The following is a 24,628-nucleotide window of genomic DNA, read 5'->3' as shown; positions in this document are numbered from 1 at the left end:
TGATAATTAATACCTGTAAAGCTGTGATTTAATTAAATAAATACATAGTCTGTATGTGCTGTTCACTTCAGAGTGCTCTGCTCACTGTCATCTCACACACACAAGAGCGCACGTGATGATCATGATGAGGTGTTTTCAGTGTATGAGCGGCCTCTTCTACACATTCATGTTGAAGCGTGCATTACTTGCAGATTATTTTTTTATTCAGTTAAATCAGAGACTTTTTTGGTTTAATTATCACACTAAGACATATACAATTTTAATGTGATTAATTGTACATTCAAACGTTATTTTTTGTTATATGTTATATTCCATGACATTCTGCGTTTTATTGCTAATGCCATTTTTATGACTAGATTCCGTGTGAAGTTGGAGCCGAGGTTGCACTGACGCATCACTTCATAGACTTCAATGTGTTCGGCAGCACTGACCGAGTCATGTGAAGGCCCACAACGTGTATAAACATCAGTTACTTTTATGCCTTAATAGCTCTTCCACCCTTTTCTCTCCGTGATGAACAACGTAGACTCACATGCTGATGCTGAAGTAAACGAATAACATGCCCCTCTCATTCAGTCTGTCGGTACGTGTACCAGGTCATTCAGTTTGTTTATGAATGAGAAGTTTCACGAGTGCTGCTTCTCACTGTGCACGCGCTGCTGTAGCCAAGCACGCGATTGGCTGTAGCTGTAACCGATCAAGCGATCTGCCTCGGTTGGACCGCGATTGCCAAGCACACAACTGGCCGCAGCTGTAATCAATCATGAGGGTGTAAGCACCCTTAACTGTTGATGTTGTTTCACAATGCACAGCTGGCAGCAGTGACAAAATTATATTATATTATATTATATTTGTGTATTTGACACCTATTCTGAGTCACGATCGTTATCATGTTTTTGTACATGTAACGAAAACCTTGCTAGCAACACTGTCAAACCGTTTTATTATTCTAAAATATTTTCAAGGACAAATAATTATTTTCCAGGACATTTAGGTATTTTTCTAATTTTCCATGACTTTTCCATGATTGGAAAACTGCATTGCAAAATTCCAGGTTTTCCAGGCTTTTCAGGATGCATAGGAACCCTGAACATGTATATTACTTAAGGTTACTTATTCAGTTTGGGTTAACTACCCCTTTAAGAGTACAGCAGAATGAAAAAAGCAGAATGATTTTAAAAGTGTTTAGAGGGACAGCTTATTAGAGATAAACCACTTTAAGCTGTGCTATACTTCACGTCAAGGCTAATTCATGACGGGAAACTGAGGTACATTCTGACAGTAATACATTAACACTTACAAATCAAACAGCAGGTAGTGGAAGCCCTCCTCTGATATACTGTCATGAAGACGAACTATAACAGAAAAAGAGAAATGAAACAAGGTTTTATTGTGGTGGTAATGACAATATCGTAATTAACATCCACCTGAGCTGAGAGTTGGAGAACAATCCATTATAAACAATCACTCAAATAGAGTTCAAACACTTTTTTGTGGGCACGTTCCTTGCCTATAATTGTAGCTATTATTATTGTGGGGAATAAAAAAACTCACCAATATTGGGGTGTTTCAGCAGACGACAGATTCGAGCTTCTCGTTCAAGTTTTTGATGATCTGAGAGTCAAAAACAGAAAGAGCAATTAAAAAACACTTATAAAAATGAAATCAACAATAATGGTTAAGCACTTGCTTAAAAGAAACCAAAGCTGTACTGGTTTTTAATTGTTAATAAACTTTTGGTCTAATCCTTTCTATTATTTGTTACCATGGTTGGGAGCAATCTCATTACTTTACAATTTAATAATAATAATAATCATCTATCAAGGGACCCGAGATGCAGATTAGCATGTGCTATAATATCTATGTGCAACGCATCTTTTTTAGTTTTTGTGCTGAAATCATAATTTTGTACTGTCCCTATACAAATAAATAAATAAACTTCTATAAATGGGTGTACCATTCATGGTAAAAATGAGAGACAGAGCAGGTACATAATGTAATATTAGCAGTTTATCTCATACCAGTCACATTGGTCACAGCTCTGCTGTAGAGAATTACATGCCATGTTTCCATTGGCAATGACCTGCTCACATGCCAAAAAATGATATTATGCTTTTTAATTACATCCACACTGCTTCCTGTGTCAAGTGTTGAGCATTTGGCATGAAAGCACAAGAGAAGGTGACGAACAAAACTCATAAGCTTGTTTCAGTTGCATTATATCAACGTTCCAGATATCATTCAGTCTTGAAAAAAGGGTCAGTGCGGCCCAGAATTGAGGGTGGCTAGTTGGAAACCAAGCACAATGTTAAAATGTGTATTTTGACTTTGGATTTAGGATTAGATTACAGGTTCACAAGGTGGAAAACGATTACTCATTTATTCCATGTTGTGACGACACACTGAAAAAACTATTCCTTGACCCAACAACAATAATGCAGGGCTCCAGACTTTTTTAATATCTGTGATGTGTGGATTGAAAGCCTTAGCTACGATTTCTGTCTGTTCATGGTACAGATTTCTCCTTTATTCCTTTTCAGTGCTGTTTAGAATGTTGGAGCCATTTAATACGATTTTAAACTAGTTTAATCATCAACACATTATGGGTTTTCATAGAGGTTTTAAAAACTAATCAATGCCAAAATCCGCGACCCAGCCCACGCTTCTCGCAGCGCTATTTATGATGGTCTGTGTAAATGCACGTCTCTGCGCTGATCTGTCCACTGAGCCTTGAGCCGCGCTGACTGATCCGGGTAGAGCTGTTTCCTTTGGCGTTTTGAACATTTGCAGTTTGATATTTCTCATGTGCAGCAAAAAACGACAACGCACAATCAGAGAGTCAGCCAACTTTATAGTCGCACCAGTGCGACCTCTTGCAAAGTTTAATCACACTGTTAGGAAAAATGGTCGCAATATGCGACCATTTAGTCATAGTCTGGAGCCCCTGATAATGTACGAAATTTATAAGGTGAACTTAAGAGTGATACATCAAGTAAATGAATAATTGTGAGTTCCTTAAAACTTCTTTGGCTTAAAAATCCATAAAATTAAGATTTTATTTACTTCTAACTCAAACGTTCAAGTACAGGAGGTACCTTGTGCTTGAATAATTTAAGCATATTTGTTAGGTCAAAAGGAACTTACTGGGGCATTTAATTAGTTGTTATTAAGAATTCATAGAGATTTTAGCTCTTTTTAGTTTTATTGATGAAGACATCTGGATCAGAGTAATACAAAACATGTGTCTTTTACTCATGATTCATGCTCGTCTCTAAAAGGAGTTTGAAAGGGCGACTAATGTCTCATCAAACTGATAGCAGCATAAAATTCCTCAAGCCATTTGAGATAAATGAAACCCAAAAGCAAGTCGTGCAATTACAATTCTGCATGCACTAATGACACTGCAGTGGGCTACATCAACAATCTGAAGACGACAGAAAAGAAAAAAGAATAACAATACTGGAAATTCAGCAGTACTGTACATCTGTCAAGATCTTTCTGACTTTTTTTTAGACCCATTAAAGGGATAGTCACACAAAATTATCACCCTCATGTAGTTCCAAATCTATACAACTTTCTCTTCATTAGAACACAAAAGGAGATGTTAGGCAGAATGTTAGCCTCAGTCACCATTCACTTATATTGGAACTTTTTTTCCATACAATGCAAATACGGTAAATGGTGACTTATGTTGTCAGTCCCTAACATCCTGTCTAGCATCTTCTTTTAGTGTTCTACTGAAGAAAGAAAGTCATATGGGTTTGGAACAATATGAGGCTATGTCCACACTAATGCATTGTTGTATGAAAATGCATCATTTTCTCCTTGGTTTTGGCCTTCCATCCACACTGATATGGCATTTTTGACAGCGAAAACTGAGCTGTTCGAAAACGTTCTCCCAAGTGGATACATTTGAAAACACTGTTTTCACGTTGTAGTAAGGGGACTTAATCATTTTCATATGTTTCAGTGTGGACAAAAAATTTTCTAAAACGTTTGAAAACGGCAGTGTGGACGGAGAGCGTTTTGAAAACGAAAACACTGTTTTAAAATTTATTCGGCTTAATGAGTATTTAGCCTGAGAGTCCGTAAATGATAACAGAATTGTAATTTTTGTGAGGAAAAAAACCCCAAAAGTTTAAGTCAACACATTCATTAAAAAATTACGCTGGTCTTATTGTGAATGAGTCATCAATGCACATTATTCTTTTTTTTTTTTGTTTTTTTTTGTGATTAACATTATTTATTGATTCTTCAAAGACAATGAAAAACAAAACATATATACAATGAGTCAACATTTAACTCCCACTACTACCCCTCCCCATTATATATATATATATATATATATATATATATATATATACACACACGCAGTTGTGCTCAAAAGTTTACATACCCTGGCAGAAATAGTGAAATTTTGGCATTGATTTTGAAAATATGACTGATCATGCAAAAAAAAGGACAGAGATCATTTTATTTAAGGATAGAGATCATTTAAAGCCATGTATTATCACATAGTTGTTTGGCTCCTTTTTAAATCATAATGGTAACAGAAATCACCCAAATGGCCCTGATCAAAAGTTTACATACCCTTGAATGTTTGGCCTTGTTACAGACACACAAGGTGACACACACAGGTTTAAATGGCAATTAAAGGTTAATTTCCCACACCTGTGGCTTTTTAAATTGCAATTAGTGTCTGTGTATAAATAGTCAATGAGTTTGTTAGCTCTCATGTGGATGCACTGAGCAGGCTAGATACTGAGCCATGGGGAGCAGAAAAGAACTGTCAAAAGACCTGCGTAACAAAGTAATGGAACTTTATAAAGATGGAAAAGGATATAAAAAGATATCCAAAGCCTTGAAAATGCCAGTCAGTACTGTTCAATCACTTAAGAAGTGGAAAATTCGGGGATCTCTTGATACCAAGCCAAGGTCAGGTAGACCAAGAAAGATTTCAGCCACAACTGCCAGAAGAATTGTTCGGGATACAAAGAAAAACCCACAGGTAACCTCAAGAGAAATACAGGCTGCTCTGGAAAAAGACAGTGTGGTTGTTTCAAGGAGCACAATACGACGATACTTGAACAAAAACGAGCTGCATGGTCGAGTTGCCAGAAAGAAGTCAATGCCACAAAAAGTCCAGTTACAATATGCCCGACAACACCAATATTATACAATACTGACACGCCTCACAGCATCTGGCACACTGTAATTTGGAGTGACGAGACCAAAATAGAGCTTTATGGTCACAACCATAAGTGCTATGTTTGGAGAGGGGTCAACAAGTATTATGCTCCTTGAAACAACCACACCGTATTTTTCCAGAGCTCTCCTGAGGTTACCTGTGGGTTTTTCTTTGTATCCCGAACAATTCTTCTGGCAGTTGTGGCTGAAATATTTCTTGGTCTACCTGACCTTGGCTTGGTATCAAGAGATACCCAAATTTTCCACTTCTTAATAAGTGATTGAACAGTACTGACTGGCATTTTCAAGGCTTTGGATATCTTTTTAAAACCTTTTCCATCTTTATAAAGTTCCATTACCTTGTTACGCAGGTCTTTTGACAGTTCTTTTCTGCTCCCCATGGCTCAGTATCTAGCCTGATCAGTGCATCCAGATGAGAGCTAACAAACTCATTGACTATTTATACACATACACTAATTGCAGTTTAAAAAGCCACAGGTGTGAGAAATTAACCTTTAATTGCCATTTAAACCTGTGTGTGTCACCTTGTGTGTCTGCAACAAGGCCAAACATTCAAGGGTATGTAAACTTTTGATCAGGGCCATTTGGGTGATTTCTGTTATCATTATGATTTAAAAAGGAGCCAAACAACTATGTGATAATAAATGGCTTCATATGATCACCATTCTTAAATAAAAGACATTTTTTTGCATGATCAGTCATATTTTCAAAATCAATGCCAAAATTTCACAATTTCTGCCAGGGTATGCAAACTTTTGAGCACAACTGTATATATATATATATATATATATATATATATATATATATATATATATATATATATATATATATATATATATACACACATATACATATACATACACACACACACACACACACACCTATAATAAACACACAACTCTAAAACCCAAAAACATCAAATATCTACCCCATTCCCCATTAAAAGTATCCCATATCCCTAGTATCCATATCCTTCTACATGTTACCTCTTCGAAGGCTGCCACCCTTCCCATCTCCTCGCACCACTCCCGAATTGAGGGTGCTCCCACTGACTTTCAACCCCTTAAAACAATCTGCCTGCCTATCATCGCACTGGTGAGGACCCAATCTTTTATGTATTTGTCACCTACGTCGATGACCGCCCCATCACCCAAAACACAGTGTCTGGGGCAAAACGAAATCCGAATGCCAACACATAAAATATTTGTCTTTGTTAACTTTCTTCAATATGTAATTACTTACACTGCCTCTTTTTATGATTATGTCACTCTTATATTTCATCCTGAAATATAAGAGTGGCTCTATTCTGATACGTAACACCCACTTTCCACAATCCAATCCATTCCCAATGGACCCTTTTCACACCTCCAGGTTTTGGAACACAGAAATAAAGGACTGCAAGGTAAACCTCGATAGAGGTGAATGGGAGTGTATGGGAGACCAAAGCAAATATAATTTTTGCTTATTCATTGCTCCAACATCAAAATTAAAATGCCACTACTACATTTTCACAACTTTTCAAATAAAGAAAAAAAAAAAAAAATAGAGAGCGAAGGATTATGAACGTCTGAAGAGAGAAGATGGCACATTTTCTGTCACTGTCTAGGAGCTGTGTTATAAGCCTCATCGCAGCTGTGGTAAATTGTTTTTAAATCTAATTCCAGGGTAATATACTATGAAGTACAATGCTATAAATATGCACTAAATAATAAAATAAATTACAAATATAAAGAAGTTTGCTAGATTTAGCCGCTAAATAAGGTGGAAACGTGTCATCACAGGTCTGTGAAAAGGGTCCATAGATAAAATCCCTTCCTTATTTTATTTTTTCTATTTGAATAGTCTGTTTCACTCAGAAATATGTCAGATTAGAGATTTTGAACGGCGTTTCATGTTCAAGTAACGTCTGCTTGTGGTCAGGAACCCTGTTGCAAATCTACTATACTAATACCAAACCAATTTGTCACCTTATGTAACAAATATCAACAAGCCGAATACTGGACTGGTGTCCCACACCTTTTTTATGACTGCTGAAAGAGTTGAGAACATTCTTTCCAAATGAACAGGCGCCATTCTGATATGTTATGCTTCCCTGAGTGTTACAAGGCTACTGTAGCTGCCAAAATTTCATCTTCACCAAACATCAGCAACACTGATGGAGAACATTTTACATATTATTTCTATTGTTTCAGTGGCCAAAAGATATGCTGAATGTGGCAATGAAACCAAATACAATTTCTGATTTTACCTTATCCTCTGTTAAACAAAATTTGTTCCAATTAACACTCAAAAACAGTCTGACTAGCTGAACTACATAAGCTAAGCCAATTAGTTCGGATTTGGACATGTATTTTTCCACATTTCGCAAAACACTTTCCACCTCTTTTCTATTGTTCAATGTTTTATTGTCCCTATTCTCAGCCTTGCCGTATTTTAAGATTTAATAGCTTGATGCTGCCTTGTCTTACCCTTAAAGTAACCCTGTCTTACTAACAGAGATCGGGCTTTGTGATTGGCTCTTGGCAGGGTTTGGAATCCTGTACCCTTGTCCGTCACTGACGTTGATGTGTGTTGACCTTAAGCTCAGCTGCTGGACATTCTCCGAGTTATACACATACTCCTGAAGCTGTCGCAACACTAGAATGCCAACACCAACCACCGTCAAAGCAGCTATGAAGCTCCTTTTTGAACTAATGAGTTCACCACAGAAGCACGCTAACTACCTCAGTTTCTTCAGGACTACATTTTTCTACCTTCAAAAGACTTAAAATAAAAAACTAAAAACCTTAAGATTTAAACACTTAATTTCCAACCAAAGTGTTGTCTTCAAAGTAGAAGTCTTGGGTGAATCTCAAAAAAACTTTTCCAGATCACATTTCCTCCCAAAACTAAAAGAAAAAAATACCAAGCCATTTTTAAAACCTTTACGATTTGTTTGTATTGTAACACTATTGTCATGACAATTAAGCACATTTCCCCTCTCATTACCCTAATGCATCTGTATATTTTTTAATAATAATTAATAAGCAATTCCCATTGGAGCCTGGGTAGCTCAGTGGTAAAATACGCTGGCTACTACCCCTGGAGTTCGCTAGTTCACTAGTTCAAATCCCAGGGCGTGCTGAGTGACTCCAGCCAGGTCTCCTAAGCAACCAAATTGGCCCGGTTGCTAGGGAGGGTAGAGTCACATGGGGTAACCTCCTCGTGGTTGCCATAGTGTGGTTTGTTCTCGGTGGGGTGCGTTGAGCTGAGCGTGGTTGCCGCGATGGATGGCGTGAAGCCTCCACACGTGCTATGCCTCAACAAGCCACATGATAAGATGCACGGGTTGACGGTCTCAGACGCGGAGGCAACTGGGGTTCGTTGTCCGCCACCCGGACTGAGGTGAATCACTACGCGACCACAAGGACTTAAAAGCACATTGGGAATTGGGCATTACAAATTGGGAGAAAAAGGGAAAAATATAAGCAATTCCCATTTTTCTAAATGGTAAATACCACTGCATTCTATTTACTGTAATGCATTATTTTATTTTATTTGGAACAGCAAATTAAAAGGAGTAAGACAAAATAATACCATGATGTTTAAATACTTTTCAATGTAGACAATTTATATACTTTTATAATTAATAATAACGATAAATGTATAATTTTGCTGGTTCTAAAAATGTATTTACTTTTTTAATTTACTACTAATAATAATTTTGCTAGTTCTAAAAATTGTAGAATGAGTTCAACAGATCACTGTGATGATATAAGAATGTAACGCTTCTTGCTGGTTTTGTGCATGATGCAGTTTCCTATGAACCACATCTTAATATGCCCTTATTAGTGTGTTTTGCCTGGGGTCATCACTAGTGGTTGACCGATATATATCGCCGAGGCCAATAAATCAGGTGATATTCTGACTTTTTTAATTATCGTATCGGTCGATAAATTTCCCGTTTGGCCAATTTTTTTTTCTTGAGGGCGCTGAGAATCGCCTACTTGCATGTGAAGCGACTGAGACATGTAAACAACCAGTCACGGTTCGTTTTGTTGTTACGTGCCATCGTGTTACTACAATAAAAGACCGGTGTGCAACACAGTCTCACTGAAACAGTCCGCATATCAGAGCCATGGCAGGCGTGTTTGAGCTCATAATGTTAAAGTGCTCGCCTGTTTCATTCTCCCTCTCTCTCCTAACCAGTTCCCTGTAACATTTAACTGTCTTATCTAATGATAAAAAGGCAAATATCAATAAAACTAATATCATATACCATCTTCAAATATGCACATATCTCGTTTAAAAAGATGCAATAAACATACCTCACACAGCATCCTGTGGAACACTCATAAATATTCCTCTGAAGCACGTATTCTAACAGTCTCTCCTCAACAGTTCCCTGTCACTTTTCTAATAATAAAATTTGTATTATATACCGTTTGCAAATATGCAGATATCTCGTTTAAATAGATGTCATTTACGAAGCTCACGAAAATCCAGCGTTTTCTTCCCGTTGAGCGCTCACCTAATATCTTCCTCTGAAGCGTGTATTCTATCAGCCAGAATAAAAAACTTCAGGATCAGGATCAAAAGTTCCTTTCATTCACAAATCATGACGGTCACTCCATAACAATCCAAGCAGGTGATCCAGGCCATTTAAACTGTCAGGAGAGTGAGGCTCGCACTGGATCCGCACGACTTCAACTTCAAAGCTGCGTCCGAAACCAGGAAAATGCTGCCGCTGGAGGCTGTATACGAAGGTACGATGAAAATAAGGTGCTTTTCAAACTGTTTGGAGACCAGTTTCCTTAAGAGTTCTATTCATTCAAAACAGCTGTCAGTTAAGCCATTAACTGATTAGGCAGCAAGGTAGCAAGTCAGCTGCCTATGTCTTCAGATGCAGCCCAAGGTAAAAGCTCTTCACATGTGCTAATGTCTTATTCACTATGCACTGTATATACAATTGGTTTGATTTGATATTTTTTTGAGAAAATGCGATTGCTTAAGTGGACATGCCATCCATGGTTGCTAGACTACTGTGTGTACTGTAATTTCCTTTTTCTAATATATTAACAATTTCTTCATGTGCAAATAAATTACTAAAATTTGATGACTAAACAGAAATCTGAAGAAACTGCTATCTACCATTTAAAATACAACATTATTTTTTTTAGTTTTGTGTGAAATTGAGTAAATATAGTGCTATATAAGAGTTCATTATTATTGTTTAGCAATTTTTTGCTTGTTACTATATTAAATTGTGTGATATATCGGCATTTTATCGGCCACCCTGCTCTCTGGATATTGGCATCGGCCATTAAAACTCAGTCGACCACTAGTCATGACCATCTCTGAGGGTCATCTGAGAGTCCCGTGCTCCAGGCATGTAACTATGCTCATTCTCTCTCTCTTTCACTCACACACAAACACATCACAGCCAAGTGCCAAAGGTGCCTTTACTGTCAGTCCTCTCTTTATCTGTCTTCCTCTTACGCTCGCACAGGCGTTCATAATGATTCCTTCTCTCTCCCACTCATTATCTTTCACTATATCTAGGTCACATTCCCTCACTTACACCCATCCTACTTGTAACCCCCTGATAGATCATACTGTCTCTTTCTCCTCAGAGTAACTCTTGGCTAAAAGACAGTTACTCCAAATCTAAGGCCAAATCCACACCAATACGTTTCGTTTGAAAACACCTTATTTTATGTTTATACCTCTTATCTACACTAGAACAGCGTTTTTCTCCAATGCCATATGCGGGCAAATAAATGCAAAATCAAACACTGTAGACATTTTTCATCCTATACTTCATTTTGTGACAATACGTCCTTTATTTTCAACAACAGTAGGGGTCTATGATTATGAATTTCACCAAACCTGTCAAAGAACATGTCCAGGTCAGGTTTCACTCTCATACCAAAGGAAATAAATAAGACATTTTATTTAGCTAAAAAATTATGAAGCCTATTTTAAGGACCATTAAGATTTTTCATTATGACATTATTTTCATAACAATTAAGCCCATTTTTAACGTCATCTGGAAATTGTTTGGGATATTATTATAGATTATTTAATTTTTATGTATGTATGTATGTATGTATGTATGTGTGTATATATATATATATATATATATATATATATATATATGTATATATTAATCTAAAAATGTATAAAGGCCTACATTTATACATTCAGGGCTCAAGGCAAAAGATTATTTTGGTACATATTTTGACTTGCCCTGCCAAAAGTTTCACTGGCCTCAACACAAAAATGAAAAATAGCTGTTTTTACCCCATCATGGCTTTAAAAAATGTGTCAGAAGCTAAATATGTTTTTATATACATTATACACCATTCAGATACAAAGACCTGCCTAATATTGAGTATGGCCCCCTCGTGCCGCCAAAACAGCGCCAACCTGCATCTCAGAATAGCATTCTGAGATGCTATACTTCTCACTACAATTGTACAGAGCGGTTATCTGAGTTACTGTAAACTTTGCCAGTCCGAACCAGTCTGGCCATTCTCTGCTAACCTCTCTCATCAACAAAGCATTTCTGTCCACAGAACTGTAGCTCACTGGATGTTTTTGTTTGTTTTTGGCACTATTCTGAGTAAATTCTAGAGACTGTTGTGCGTGAAAATCCCAGGAGATCAGCAGTTACAGAAATACTCAAACCTGTCTGGCACCAACAATCATAAAAATTTTTCCCCATTCTGATGGTTGATGTGAACATTAACTGAAGCTCCTGACCCATTGCTGCTGCTGACTGGCTGATTAGATAATCGCATGGATGATTGTTGGTGCCAGATGGGCTGGTTTGTGTATTTCTGTAACTGCTGATCTCCTGGGATTTTCACACACAACAGTCTCTAGAATTTACTCAGAATGGTGCCAAAAACATAAAACATCCAGTGAGCGGCAGTTCTGCACATGGAAACGCCTTGTTGATGAGAGAGGTCAACAGAGAATGGCCAGACTGGTTCGAACAGATATACCCTATGGTAACTCAGATAACTGCTCTGTACAATTGTGATGAGAAGAATAGCATCTCATAATACTATTCTGAGATGAGGGTTGGCGCTGTTGGCGGCACGTGGGGGATCTACACAATATTAGGCAGATGGTTTTAATGTTGTAGCTGATTGGTGTATACTGTATATTACATTTTTAAACCAATTAATCCCAAACCTGTATCACATTTATAATTTGTAAGATAGCTGTAAATTACAGATTCATGCCTTATGTAACCCCATATTACCCCATCAAACCCCTTACAGATATGAATTAACCTTAGCAGTCATGCCATTTACACATGTGTTTTTCAGCAAAGAGTTCAGTGGAGCAGATGATGGGTTTTCAGTCACCCGTTTAGTCTAGAGTTTTCACAAGTAGGCTCAAAGATTTAACCACTGAAAACTTGATTATTGGCTGAATGTAATAAACATAAGAGTCCCTGAGAGAGGAGACCTTGCCACTAAATCATTTGTGACATGTAATATACAGTAGGTAGATTAGGCCTAATCTCTGAATTAAAAATGTGGATTTAAACATGAAATTAGAAAACCCGAACAACTCTGTGTCTACACACTCTTGTGTGTTCATGCGACGATGCCTCAGCACATCCAATATATATATATATATATATATATATATATATATATATATATATATATATATATATAAAAATAAAATGTGTGCTTAAAAATTATCGCATTTGCTCATCTCTGGGTGCTCGGTTAGACGACCGTGTTCGCTCCGTGTAATTTTTTTTGTGCTCTTTTGCTTGTTGTCTGCTTTTACTAATGTTATAAGTGCAGCACTGGCCTGATCGGGCAAGTGACAGTTCTAGCAACTGGCCCGGATTTCTCTCACACTGGCCCCAGGCATCCTTATTGTTGAGCCTTGTATAATCATGGTAGTATTTGTTATTTGTTATCTATATTTGTTGATTTTAATAAAAAAAAAAAATTTAAAAAATAAAAAAAATATATATATATATATATATATATATATATATATATATATATATATATATATATATATATATATATATATATATATATAAATTGTATTAAAAAATAATCATATAAAATGTATTATTATTCATATTTTAAAACTACAGTATTACACTAATGAGAATCTAATGAAAATAAGAATAAATAAAAAAAATAGTCCAGAAATGTCCAGATACATTACAGTAATGTGAATTTGGGGGGAAAATGTGCAGCACACATTACCTATGTATCTGTCCACACAAGCCGATACACATATTCAGATGGCAGATGAGCCTATTTTAAAATGGTTTTCAGAGCATGTGGAATCAAATCCATGTCAAGTGCTTGTTCTCCACATTACACATTCTCACCACAATGACCACACAGCCAATGGGGGACATCATGACGGTGACACTTTGGCAAAGAAACTGCTGGGTTCAAGTTTCAGGAGGGACAGAAGGGCATAAAAAGATTTACACCCCTCAACAGCTGGATAGCCTAAAAAGAGGGAAATTCTCTGTCTGTCGTTTTTGTGTTATAGTCTCTTTTATTTTTTTATGTTTTTTATTATTTCAAAGTGCTTGGCTTTTTTTTTTTTTTTTTTTTTTTTTTACAATATTGCCAAAGTATCAATACAAAAAGAAAGAAAGAAAAAAGAAAGAAAAAAAGAAAACAAGTCTTTGGCTCATTGCCATGTTGTTTGGACTTGCTGTTGGCAATGCGAGTACCATGGAAGCAGATGGATTTAAATATAGTTATCCGCATATTTTAGAACTTTTAAATACCCTCTGAAATGTTCTTGGATCCTTTTTCATTTACAAATCTTCCACTAATGCAAAAAATAGCATGGTACTACCATGGTTTTTGTAGGTTTTGTGGCAGTACCATGATATTTTTTAAAGTATCTTAGAGTTCCATTTACAGTAAATACCATGGTGCAATAGTACATATGGGCTAATCATTCAGCACCATATGAAAAAACCCTGGTCTTACCATCTGATACCATCATTGTAACATGGTACCACCACTAGGGATGCTCCGATCAGGATTTTTCAGCCGATACCATATCTGATTTTCTTGTCATCTGATCGGCCAATACCAATACCGATCATTAACCTTTTATCAGGAGCTCTGTCATAACTGGTTATATTAAGCTTTCTGCTCACTGTTAACTGTTAACAGTTAATTTGAAATGCTGTTGCCTAGTTGTTGCTGACGAAAATAGGCTATTATAAGTTGGTTAATTGATAATCAAATAAAACAAACACAAAACTCTTAATTTAAAAAATGAAAGTTTAAAAGAGCTTGACACCAACCTTGTTCATTATATGGCAATCTAACATAATATAGAAATTATTTTGTGTAAGTCTACTTCTTTTTAAGCTTTTTTCAACCGATAGGCGTGATTAAACTTAAAGGGATAGTTCACCCAAAAATGAAAATTCTCTCATCATTTACTCACTCTCATGCCATCCTAGATGTGTATGACTTTCTTTCTTCAGCAGAACACAAATGAAGATTTTTAGAAGAATATCTCAGCTCTGTAGGTCCTCAAGTAATCAATATGACTCCAGTGCTCAAATCCATGTCTTCAGAAGCAATATAATAGGTGTGGGTGAGAAATAGATCAATATTTAAACTTTTTTTCTCTAAATCACCACTTTCAGATGTGAAAGTGAAACTAAACAGGCATCACATGTGACTTTCAGATGTAAAAGTAAAAGTGGAGATTTAGAGTAAAAAAGGACTTAAATTTTGATCTGTTTCTCACCCACACCTTTTATATCCCTTCTGAAGATTTAACCACTGGAGTCTTATGGATTACATCTATGTTTTCTTAATGTGATTTTTGGAGTCACAAAGGTCTGATCACCATTCACTTGATACAAAAAATCTTTGTATGTGTTCTGTTGATGAAGGAAAGTCATACACATCTGGAATAGCATGAGTGTAAATGATGAGAGAATTTTCATTTTTGGGTGAACTATCCCTTTACTGTTACAGATATTGTTAATTATTTATTGTCAATATTTCATTTAATTATTATTCTTCAATTTTATATTATTTAAAATTTTAAATTATTTCTATCTTCATTATTTTATATTTTTTATTTTTTGCATTTTATTATAGTATCTATATATTTTATATCAATTTATTTTATTTCTAGCTACCTTCCCTGCCTTTTCACGGTGTTGGATGTTGGTCATTTTAGTTCCACTTTCACTTGTTACTGCTAGAACTTTAATGAGTGAAACACACACACTCTTGTGTGATGAAAGAGATTAGAAGAGAGCGGAGAAAGAGCACATATTTGCGGACTGAACAGATGCTGCTGCTAATGCCGTTTGTGTGGGAGTTATGTAATAAAGGTGTTTGAATTATACATAATATTGTAGCCCGCATTATTATTATGGGACATATGCCTGGTGCAGCTGCAGACAAAAATAAAGGCTCTGCCTCTTTCCCTTTGCCATGTTGCGTGTGAAACGCCACATACGGTACACAAGTTTTCACATTCGCCTTACCTCTTACACCGCATCACTCTTAACTGCAAAATCAAGTTTGCTGTTCCCCCCACACCCGTGATGACATGACAGTGATGCTTAAGTCTTAAATTAACTGCCAAATTTATTGTTTATCAGTACTGGCCACAAGCTGTTAATTATCGGTTATCAGGTATCCGCCCAGAAATTCCACATCAGTGCATCCCTAATTGTTTGGAAAATGTGTATTCAAATAAGACTTGAGATTCTGTATTTTTGAATGGACTCACCTCTCGCGGACAGTTTTTTTGTGTTGATGATTTTGGCGGCGTACTCTTGGCCCGTGCTCAACTTCACACACCGTCGCACCACAGAAAATGCTCCCCTGGGAAAAACAGACAAAATATTTGAGATTTTATGCTTTCAGTATAATGTCTTGACAGCACAATAGCCATAAAGTAGCCATAAAGGCACTATGTGTTGACAGTGAGGTTTTAGTTCTACAAAAATTAAAAGGCAAAACATTGGACAGAACCTTCTTTTGTGGGGATTTTTTTTTTTTTTTGTAGAAGGGAATTAACAGGAACCAGGAAAGAAAGACAACAGCCCTGAATGTAAAACATAGCAGATCACTCAAAACTCCCTAGATCATGCTGTCTGACTCTTCTGCAAGAGTTGCTGTTCAACTGTGCAGGCTGATGTCACTAAACCGAGGGCTAATTCTGGCGGCCGGGCCTATATTAAGTTTACTCGACTGGGTTTGTATTATATGAATAAAATATAGTGGAGTGACTCTGTCTTGTTAATAGGTTCCAACAAGGCAATTTCTGCAGAGTCAGCTAATCATATGGTAAGAAACATTATTTCTGCAGCAGGTAGAAAGCAGATTTAACCCTAAAAAGGTTTTTGTATCAGGATACAATATTTGAGAGGGCAGGGGAAGAGCTGAGTCAGCCAAATGTTTGAGAAAATAATTCTCCCCGCAAATAAGTCGTGACTTTGTATAAAATCTCTGCCATTAACTCACAATCTATATATTTAAGTAACATGGCGGCATGTTGTGAGAAGTCCACTGACCTTGAGGCAATCTTTTGATGTCACTTTCATAAAAGATACAAGGGTCAATGACGTGACTTTTTCTTTTTTTTTCTGGAGCTTACAGTAAAAAATATTAAGTCGTCTAACCATCCTTAACCATCTTTAAAAAATGGCATGAGTATAGAAAAAAACAAAACAACAACAGTAAACCAATTTTGTTTTAAAATACTATTAATATTTGATACACTTTTGTCCACCAAATCAAAGTCAGGTGTAACAAACATATAGGTAGAATTATGTTGCCATGTGACCAAAAAACAAAACAAAAAACAGACAACCCTTTTAAAACTTCTCATAATTGTGTATGAAGTTTTTAAAAATATCAGATATTTTACCATTTATTTGAAAAGACTAACTAACGCTAAGAAAAATGTATATTTGTGATTCAAATTTATGATATTCATAATATCTGAAAATAAATATTACGTTTCGTACACTCGCATATATTCAAGGTGCAAGTAAAGTATTTAATACCTTTTACTTGGTTACACCACATGACAATTTTTAAATCGACTGTTTTGTAGAAAATGCTACTTTTTCAAAAATGTATGAAACCAACATGGACACAAAGGGTACATTTCTACAAACTTGACACATTTGTTTAAACTAGATTTTTAAAAGATTACTTATTTTTATCACCTCAGACAGCCTTATTTGTCAATGACCCACAAGCTGTAAAGAAATTATAAACTACATTTAAAAAAAACAAAAAAAAAAAAAAAACATGAAAATGTATTATTTGGGCCCTAATGTGTAGGGGAAAAGGCAATACATTAACTTTATTTTGAGGTATCTTTATTTTCTTTCCCCTTTTATGGATTGAAGGTGCTGTTATATATATATATATATATATATATATATATATATATATATACACACAGTGCCTTGCAAAATATTCAGACCCCTGACCAATTATCTCATATTACTGAATTACAAATGGTGCACTGAAATTTCATTCTGTTTGATATTTTATTTTAAAACACTGGAACTCAAAATCAATTATCGTTAGGTGACATTGGTTTTATGTTGGGAAATATTAAAAACAAAATACATAAAAAACTGAAATATCTTGCTTGCATAAGTATTCAACCCCTGTGCTGTGGAAGCTGCCAGGTTACACAGATGAAAGAAATTGCCCTAATGAGGACACAATTACTTTACCATTGGCATCCACCTGTGAATCATTAAAGTTGCAATCACATTTTCTGGATAAAAAACCCAATGTTGAAGGATCATTGGTCAGGCTGTGAATCTGAAGGAAAATGAAGACCAAAGAACATTCCACAGAAGTTAGAGATAATGTAAGAAAAATGTATAGATTAGGGAAAGGGTACAAAATAATATCCAAATGTTTGGATATCCCAGTGAGCACAGTTGGACCAATAATCATGAAGTGGAAGCTGCACCACACCACCCAGGCACTGCAAAGGAAAGGCCGTCCCTCAAAATTCAGCACTCTAACAAAAAGGAGACTTGTGAGAGAAGCCACAGAGAGGCCAGCAATCACTTTGAAGGAGCTACAGAGTTCAGTGGCTGGGAGTGGATTAATGGTGCACCAGTCAATCATATCAAGAGCACTGCATAACGCTGGCCTGTATGGGTGGCAAGAAAGAAGCCGTTACTCAAAAAGTACCATCTGAAAGCACGTCTGGAGTTTGCCAGAAAGCACGTGAGTGACCCAGCTGCGATCTGGGAGAAGGTTTTGTGGTCAGATGAAACCAAGATAAGAGCTTTTTGGCCAAAACTCAAAGCGCTATGTGTGGCGCAAACTTAACGCTTCCTATGCCTCAAGACACACCATCCCTACAGTGAAGTATGGTGGTGGCAGCATAATGCTATGGGGATGCTTCTCATCAGCAGGGACTGGGAATCTTGTTAGAATTGAAGGAAGAATGGATGAAGCAAAATACAGGGAAATACTGCAAGAGAACCTGCTTCAGTCTGCTAAAAAACTGAAGCTTGGGAGGAAATTCACCTTTCAGCAGGACAATGATCCCAAGCACAATGCCAAAGCAACATAGGAGTGGCTCAAGAACAAAAAGATAAATGTCCTACAGTGGCCCAGTCAAAGTCCTGATCTCAATCCTATTGAGAATCTGTGGCACTATTGAAAATTGCAGTCCACAAGCGTCACCCAACCAACCTGAACAACCTGGAACAAATCTGCTGAGAAGAATGGGCCCAAATCACTTCATCACTGTGTGCAAAGCTGGTACATATGTACCCCAAAAGACTCTATGCAGTTATTGCAGCAAAAGGTGTCTCGACCAAATATTAATGTGTGGGGGTTGAATACTTATGCAAGCAAGATAATTGTAAAATGATTTTATGTTTGACTGCTAAACTCGAGGTTGCACAGTGTTTTGGTATTCCTCCTGAAAGTGACTTGAATTTTACATTTGTTTCATTTATTTTGTTGTTGGATTGCTAAATGTAGATTGCACTTTCCTTTTACTTGAATTGAACAAGTTCTTATTTTAATTTTATTTTGGAGAGATTTTATGTTGGACTGTAAAATGGAGATTACCAGTTAAGACGGGGCTATTTTTGTTGCAGAATAATGTCCTGCAGTGCACACTTTGTTTCTTGTACATTTGTTTGTGTTTAAGAGAAGATGATTTAATAAAATACTGAAATATTAATGAGACAAGTTTTTTATATTTATTTTGGATTAATTGTTATATTATTCAAGTAATAATAAAATGATCTTTAGAATAATCGACAAATTAGTTGTTAGATTAATCGATAAAAATGTTTTTTTTTTTTTTAAATAATCGTTAGGTGCAGCCCTAAAGTCAAAGCGATAGTAAATAAACAGTTCATAATCACAGCATCAAAATGAGTGTGTTATGAGACGTTATAAACAGCTCTGTTCACTTACGCTAATGTTATTAGATGTGTGATCGCTATTAAATTACTTTTTTCTCTTTTCAAGCGACTGTAATAATCATTTGCCTTGATTCTGATTAAAAGTCTCCACAATTTAATAATTTCTTTTAAAAAAAACTTCAGACAAATATGCTTTACAATGTCACTCTTCATACCAGCCCACATAAAAATATTATTCATTCCGTTTATGAGAATATTTAGCCAAAAAACGCAGCGTTCACAGCAATCTCCCATTCATTCCAAAGGGGAGCTCTGCAGAGCTTGTCAAAGCAAGCAACGGTAACCAAGGGGGACTGAGCTTAGCGAAGGGTCACTTGCCCTGTTTGTTTAAGAGACCCCACAAGTAAACACATCTGGCTCAACCAATGTTATGAGTTGGGGAAATAAGTGTTTTGGAGTCTTTGGGAAACCTATTTGGAAACTATAATTATTTTTGCAATTAAAGCTTCAGTGTGTAATTGCTGTGACACTGGCAACACCAAAAAAAGTCAACGGATTTTAGAACCAGTGCCAATCATGCCAAAGGTTGTCTCTAGGCAGTCTTTAACTGGCCACAATCACCATTAAAGTGCTCTTCAAATGAGCCCTGTTTTTGTTAGCCCCATTAAAGTTCTAAGTGTCCATTAAAGTGATTTATTAGAGCAGTGTGTACGTATGTGTATGTGTGTGTGCTGGTGGTGACACACTGAGACAGACTCCAGCTCCTCTATAACCACCTCTCCCTGCATTACTGGGATGACTGGAGCTACTGGGTAAAGGATAGAGGCACAAACACACAGGTCACAAACAATGAGGTCATGTACAACTCTGGGGAGCCTCACATCACACACATACCTGTGCATTTCCACAAGTATACAGCACATCCAGTAGCCTCTACAGGTGCTTACATGAGCTGGTATGAGCAGCAATGTGCGATTCCATATTAAAGAGGTCATGACATGCTTTTTTTTTTATTATTATTTTTAATATGCTCCTTTATGTTCACTTATAATATTAGTAAAGTTTTTTTGTTGTTGCACAAAACAGTCATATATTTGTAAAACATGATCCTTTTCCACCCTCATTCTGATCCTCTGTCAGAAACTTTTGGTTTTGGTGCTGCTTCTCCTTTAAGACTACATAGTAAACACCCACTAAAGCTGGGCGATATGTAAAAAATATTTTATCAATAATCGCCTAAAAACATATCACGATTTCAGATAACATCGTCAACCCCCCTGCCGAGATACAGTGAATATTTTGGTTTTATTGATTTTGCTTTTAAAATTAAATTCATTTATTGAAACACGATAAACTTCAACAAAAGACATTTCTAAATTCAAATTGCACTTCTTAGATATAATCACCTCCCCAAATGCAAACATTTATCATCTCAAATGGCCCCATTTACCATCATGCAAATATCCATCAATGACAACAGGTTGAAAATTAGCCTACAGATTAAGAACTATAGACAATTATAAATGTAAAGATAATAATCATCAAAATAAATAAGCATAATATATTCCCTTGTGTTCCCAAAATGATACTGCCAAATGTGTGTTGTATTATTTCATGATTTAATCACTTTCGTCTTTGTTTCTTTAATACTAAGATATATTTTACTGAACCAGCCGAGTTGCGTTAACAATGCATGTTAAACTCACAGCACCTCTTGAGATGATCGGAGATAATTTGCAGCCTTCTCATAGACAACATTTTCTTGCAAACAGTTTTCAGACGAATGAAACAAAGAAAAAGAGTGATAACTCCTTACATACGCGTGTTCCACAAGACAGGTTCGCGCTGCATGCCTCTGAACAAACAGTGTATCAGACACAGGCACTGATGGATTTTCTTTTCTTTTGTCTGTTTTTAAAAATTTTATAAAGTGGGTTTCTTCAAGCGCGTGTCTTTGTGTCTAACAGCATTTCTTGTCATGTGTCATTCCGAGACGTCTTACAGGTCGACACCTGTTGCGAGTAGACTGCAAAATTGCCCGCACATGAAATACCTGCATTTGGACGAGGAGCTTGTGAACTGGATTCAGCCTCGTCGCATTTGGCGGTTGGCGGGTGCTAGTTTCACACCCTGGTCTACTGTTTAATACATTTGGTTACTTCCCAGATCCATAGTTCTGCCATTTCCCGATACTGTCATCTGTCAATGAGTGTCGCAATCGGCATCAGGATATTTGTAAGATATCGTCGATATCCGATTACATCGTCCTATCGCCCAGCCCTAACGCCCACTGTTCTGATTAGCTCTCTCCTCTTGACTGATCTGTTCTCTCATTCCCATCTCACTGCTCACCGCTGCTGGGCGGGCTATGGAAGTGATAAGGTAAAGTAGGCGTTGATGTGTTGCTGTGGAGGCCGTCAGATGCAAATGTCTACTACAGTGTGACATCACAATGTGGAGGAAGTAGAGAACGAGTTGCTTTGGCAGCTTGGTTTCGACTAATGTTCTTTTTGCAGTGAGGAGGAGGTTTTGAGTTCTGAAACTTACAGTATATTTTTATTGTACAATGACCTCTTATTTGTCAAAAGATCAAGGAAAATTTGATTCCTCATGTCATGACCCCAGCAGGTCTTCTGCTAAACCTCAGCAGCCAAAAGGCATCACTACGTGGGCAGAGTTTTGTCATCCCAATCCTTGCTCTTCATTTCCTCTTCCTAGCTCTCACACCATTCAGTCATTGTTCCTGTAACATCTGATTCCCACAGGCAATTTACATATACTCTCATTTAAATCGCCAAGCTAAAACTGACTGTAAAATGCAAAGTCTTGTGTGAACTGCTTGACTTCATAAACTTTTTGTATTGTTATTGCATGGTTTAAACAATAATCAACAAGTTTAGAACCTCAGGCAAAAAAGTGAACATTAAGATCATGGTCATAACCACCACAGGTATTGAGGGACACCTCAATAAAAATATAAGGTTTTCCATTGAACAATTTATAAAGTTTTCACCACAATCTTAATTATTTGGTTACATCACTGATTAAACCTAAAGATATAAAAAAACAGACATCTATGCACAGACCACATACAGATGTATTGATATAGTCTGATCTAACTTGAGTTTGATTCAAGTAACTAATATGTCTACAATGTGTCTCTTGGTAGACCAGCAACAAAGACTTATTTACTGACTGCGTACATCTTCTATGCAAGGAAGCAGTACTAATTTGAGCATATGAAACAGTTCATAGCTTACATACAGCATATATCAGCGCATTTACCGATTCATCTGCGCATTATGACGTTGATCACATGGAAATGTCAAATGGCAGGGCTCGCGAGTTTCTATCTCCTCCCTCTATGACAGCATGTTTATCGGGGCAATACCGCCTGTGTGCAACCACCCCCAGCACCACACATTGCGTTTGCAGTCAGTTTGCCCCCACTGCCCAAAACATCATCCTGCATTCACACAGGACAGTCCCTCACATGCACAACCGTTATCCACGCGATACTCACTTGCCCAGCTCTTCGTACAGCTGATATTCGTCCGTGAAGCGCGTGCATGTAGTCGTGGCCATGTCTTCCCGTCTCGGACTCAGACACGCTTTAAGAATTCAAAATCGTCCTCGTTTCTGCGAGCAACTGAGCTGCGGCAAACGTCCGGGATATTTGCTTCGATCTTGCGCTCGAAAAACAGCCCGATGTGCCTTGAAACGACAGGTTATTGGAGTATAGGATAGCGGGTTTGCTCCAATCACAAGCGAGAGCGCGCTGACAGCTGACTCGCGCTCGCCACCTGTCGGCGGTGTCGCATTTATGTACTCGCATGCGTGGGCTACGCTGCTGGGTTACTGTACTGTAACTCCAGATAGGGACAAACCATGATGGGGGCTATTTGTATTTCGACGAGTTCTTACGTAATCGTGATATATCCGAGATAAGCAAGGTAAATACACAAAGCACAATAAAACAGACACGGAATTTATATATATATATATATATATATATATATATATATATATATATATATATATATATATATTTTTTTTTTTTTTTTTTTTTTTTTCAAAACATACTACAGCCACTGAATATTTATCAGGTATGTATATTTTTGACAAATTCTGTGGCACATAACTAAAAAACCTCCTAAGAAAAGAAATAGCAACAGTTCATTAATCACATAGGCTATTAACCTTTTGTGACAACATGCCACAACGTATTAGGTTTAAGTTGTCAGAATGGGAAACTACCATAGTCTTTTATCAGCTATTCATTGGCTTTTTATTACAGTAAAACAATTATGAAGCACAACATGATTTATGAAACAGCCAAATGAAATATATATTAAAACATATCAAACTATTGTTTTGGCCCACTGATATTCTAATGAATTATTTATATAGGCCTACAATTACAACACTTGTGACAACTTGTAAAAAAATATGTCAACATTATCTGACCTGACATTTAATTTAAAAAAAAATACCCTTGTCCATAGAACATAGCTTAACCTTGCAGTTAAAATGTGACAGTTTTCATTACATGTTTGAATCACATCATTAATATTTAATTGATATGCACGAATAGGATTATTCTTTCATGCTGGGTATGTTTTCTATTGTTTTCACAAGGATAAATGTAAAAGAAATTACAATGGGTGACTGACATCCTTTGTGTTGGCTTTCTCTTAAAGTCAGTATACTGTCAAACATTTACTGTCCTTTTACATGCATATGCAATAAACAAAGTCATTATCCTGTGCTATCAATGATCTTTCTTTTTGGATGCAGCATTTCTTTTTCAGTTTCTACATTAAAATTGTCCGATGCATTAAAAATAAAATACAAATAGCTGCTAATGGTTCCATCATTATACTGCTCATTTGGATCTAAGTGTGTTTTTGGATATTAGATAACAAACATGAACACCCACTCTGATATTTCATATTGAGCACAATGTCAACATCATTAACCCCGATTACACTAATTAGGCTTGCAATGACTCAGCTCTCACAA

The 24,628-nt window shown here is 36.6% G+C and overlaps 1 protein-coding gene across 28 annotated transcripts in view; it reads right to left on the bottom strand.

Moving 5' to 3' along the window:
• The window catches only part of camk2b1 (calcium/calmodulin-dependent protein kinase (CaM kinase) II beta 1), a 109,451-nt gene extending 86,061 nt beyond the window's left edge, over positions 1-23,390 (bottom strand). For all 28 annotated transcript variants that reach the window (XM_051684009.1, XM_051683992.1, XM_051684037.1 and 25 more), the window contains exons 1-4: positions 23,130-23,390; positions 15,970-16,064; positions 1,555-1,614; positions 1,301-1,355 (exon numbers count right to left, since the gene is read on the bottom strand). In XM_051684009.1, coding sequence (XP_051539969.1) covers positions 1,301-1,355; positions 1,555-1,614; positions 15,970-16,064; positions 23,130-23,191 — 272 coding nt within the window. In that variant the 5' untranslated portion in view covers positions 23,192-23,390. The remainder of the gene's footprint in view (positions 1-1,300; positions 1,356-1,554; positions 1,615-15,969; positions 16,065-23,129) is intronic.
• Positions 23,391-24,628: the final 1,238 nt, after the last annotated feature.

The sequence above is a fragment of the Myxocyprinus asiaticus genome, chromosome 4 (genome assembly GCF_019703515.2).
Source record: "Myxocyprinus asiaticus isolate MX2 ecotype Aquarium Trade chromosome 4, UBuf_Myxa_2, whole genome shotgun sequence".
Classification (NCBI taxonomy): Eukaryota; Metazoa; Chordata; class Actinopteri; order Cypriniformes; family Catostomidae; genus Myxocyprinus; species Myxocyprinus asiaticus.
The sequence above is the reverse complement of the archived record's forward strand: the minus strand, read 5'-3'. Positions and strand labels throughout refer to the sequence as shown.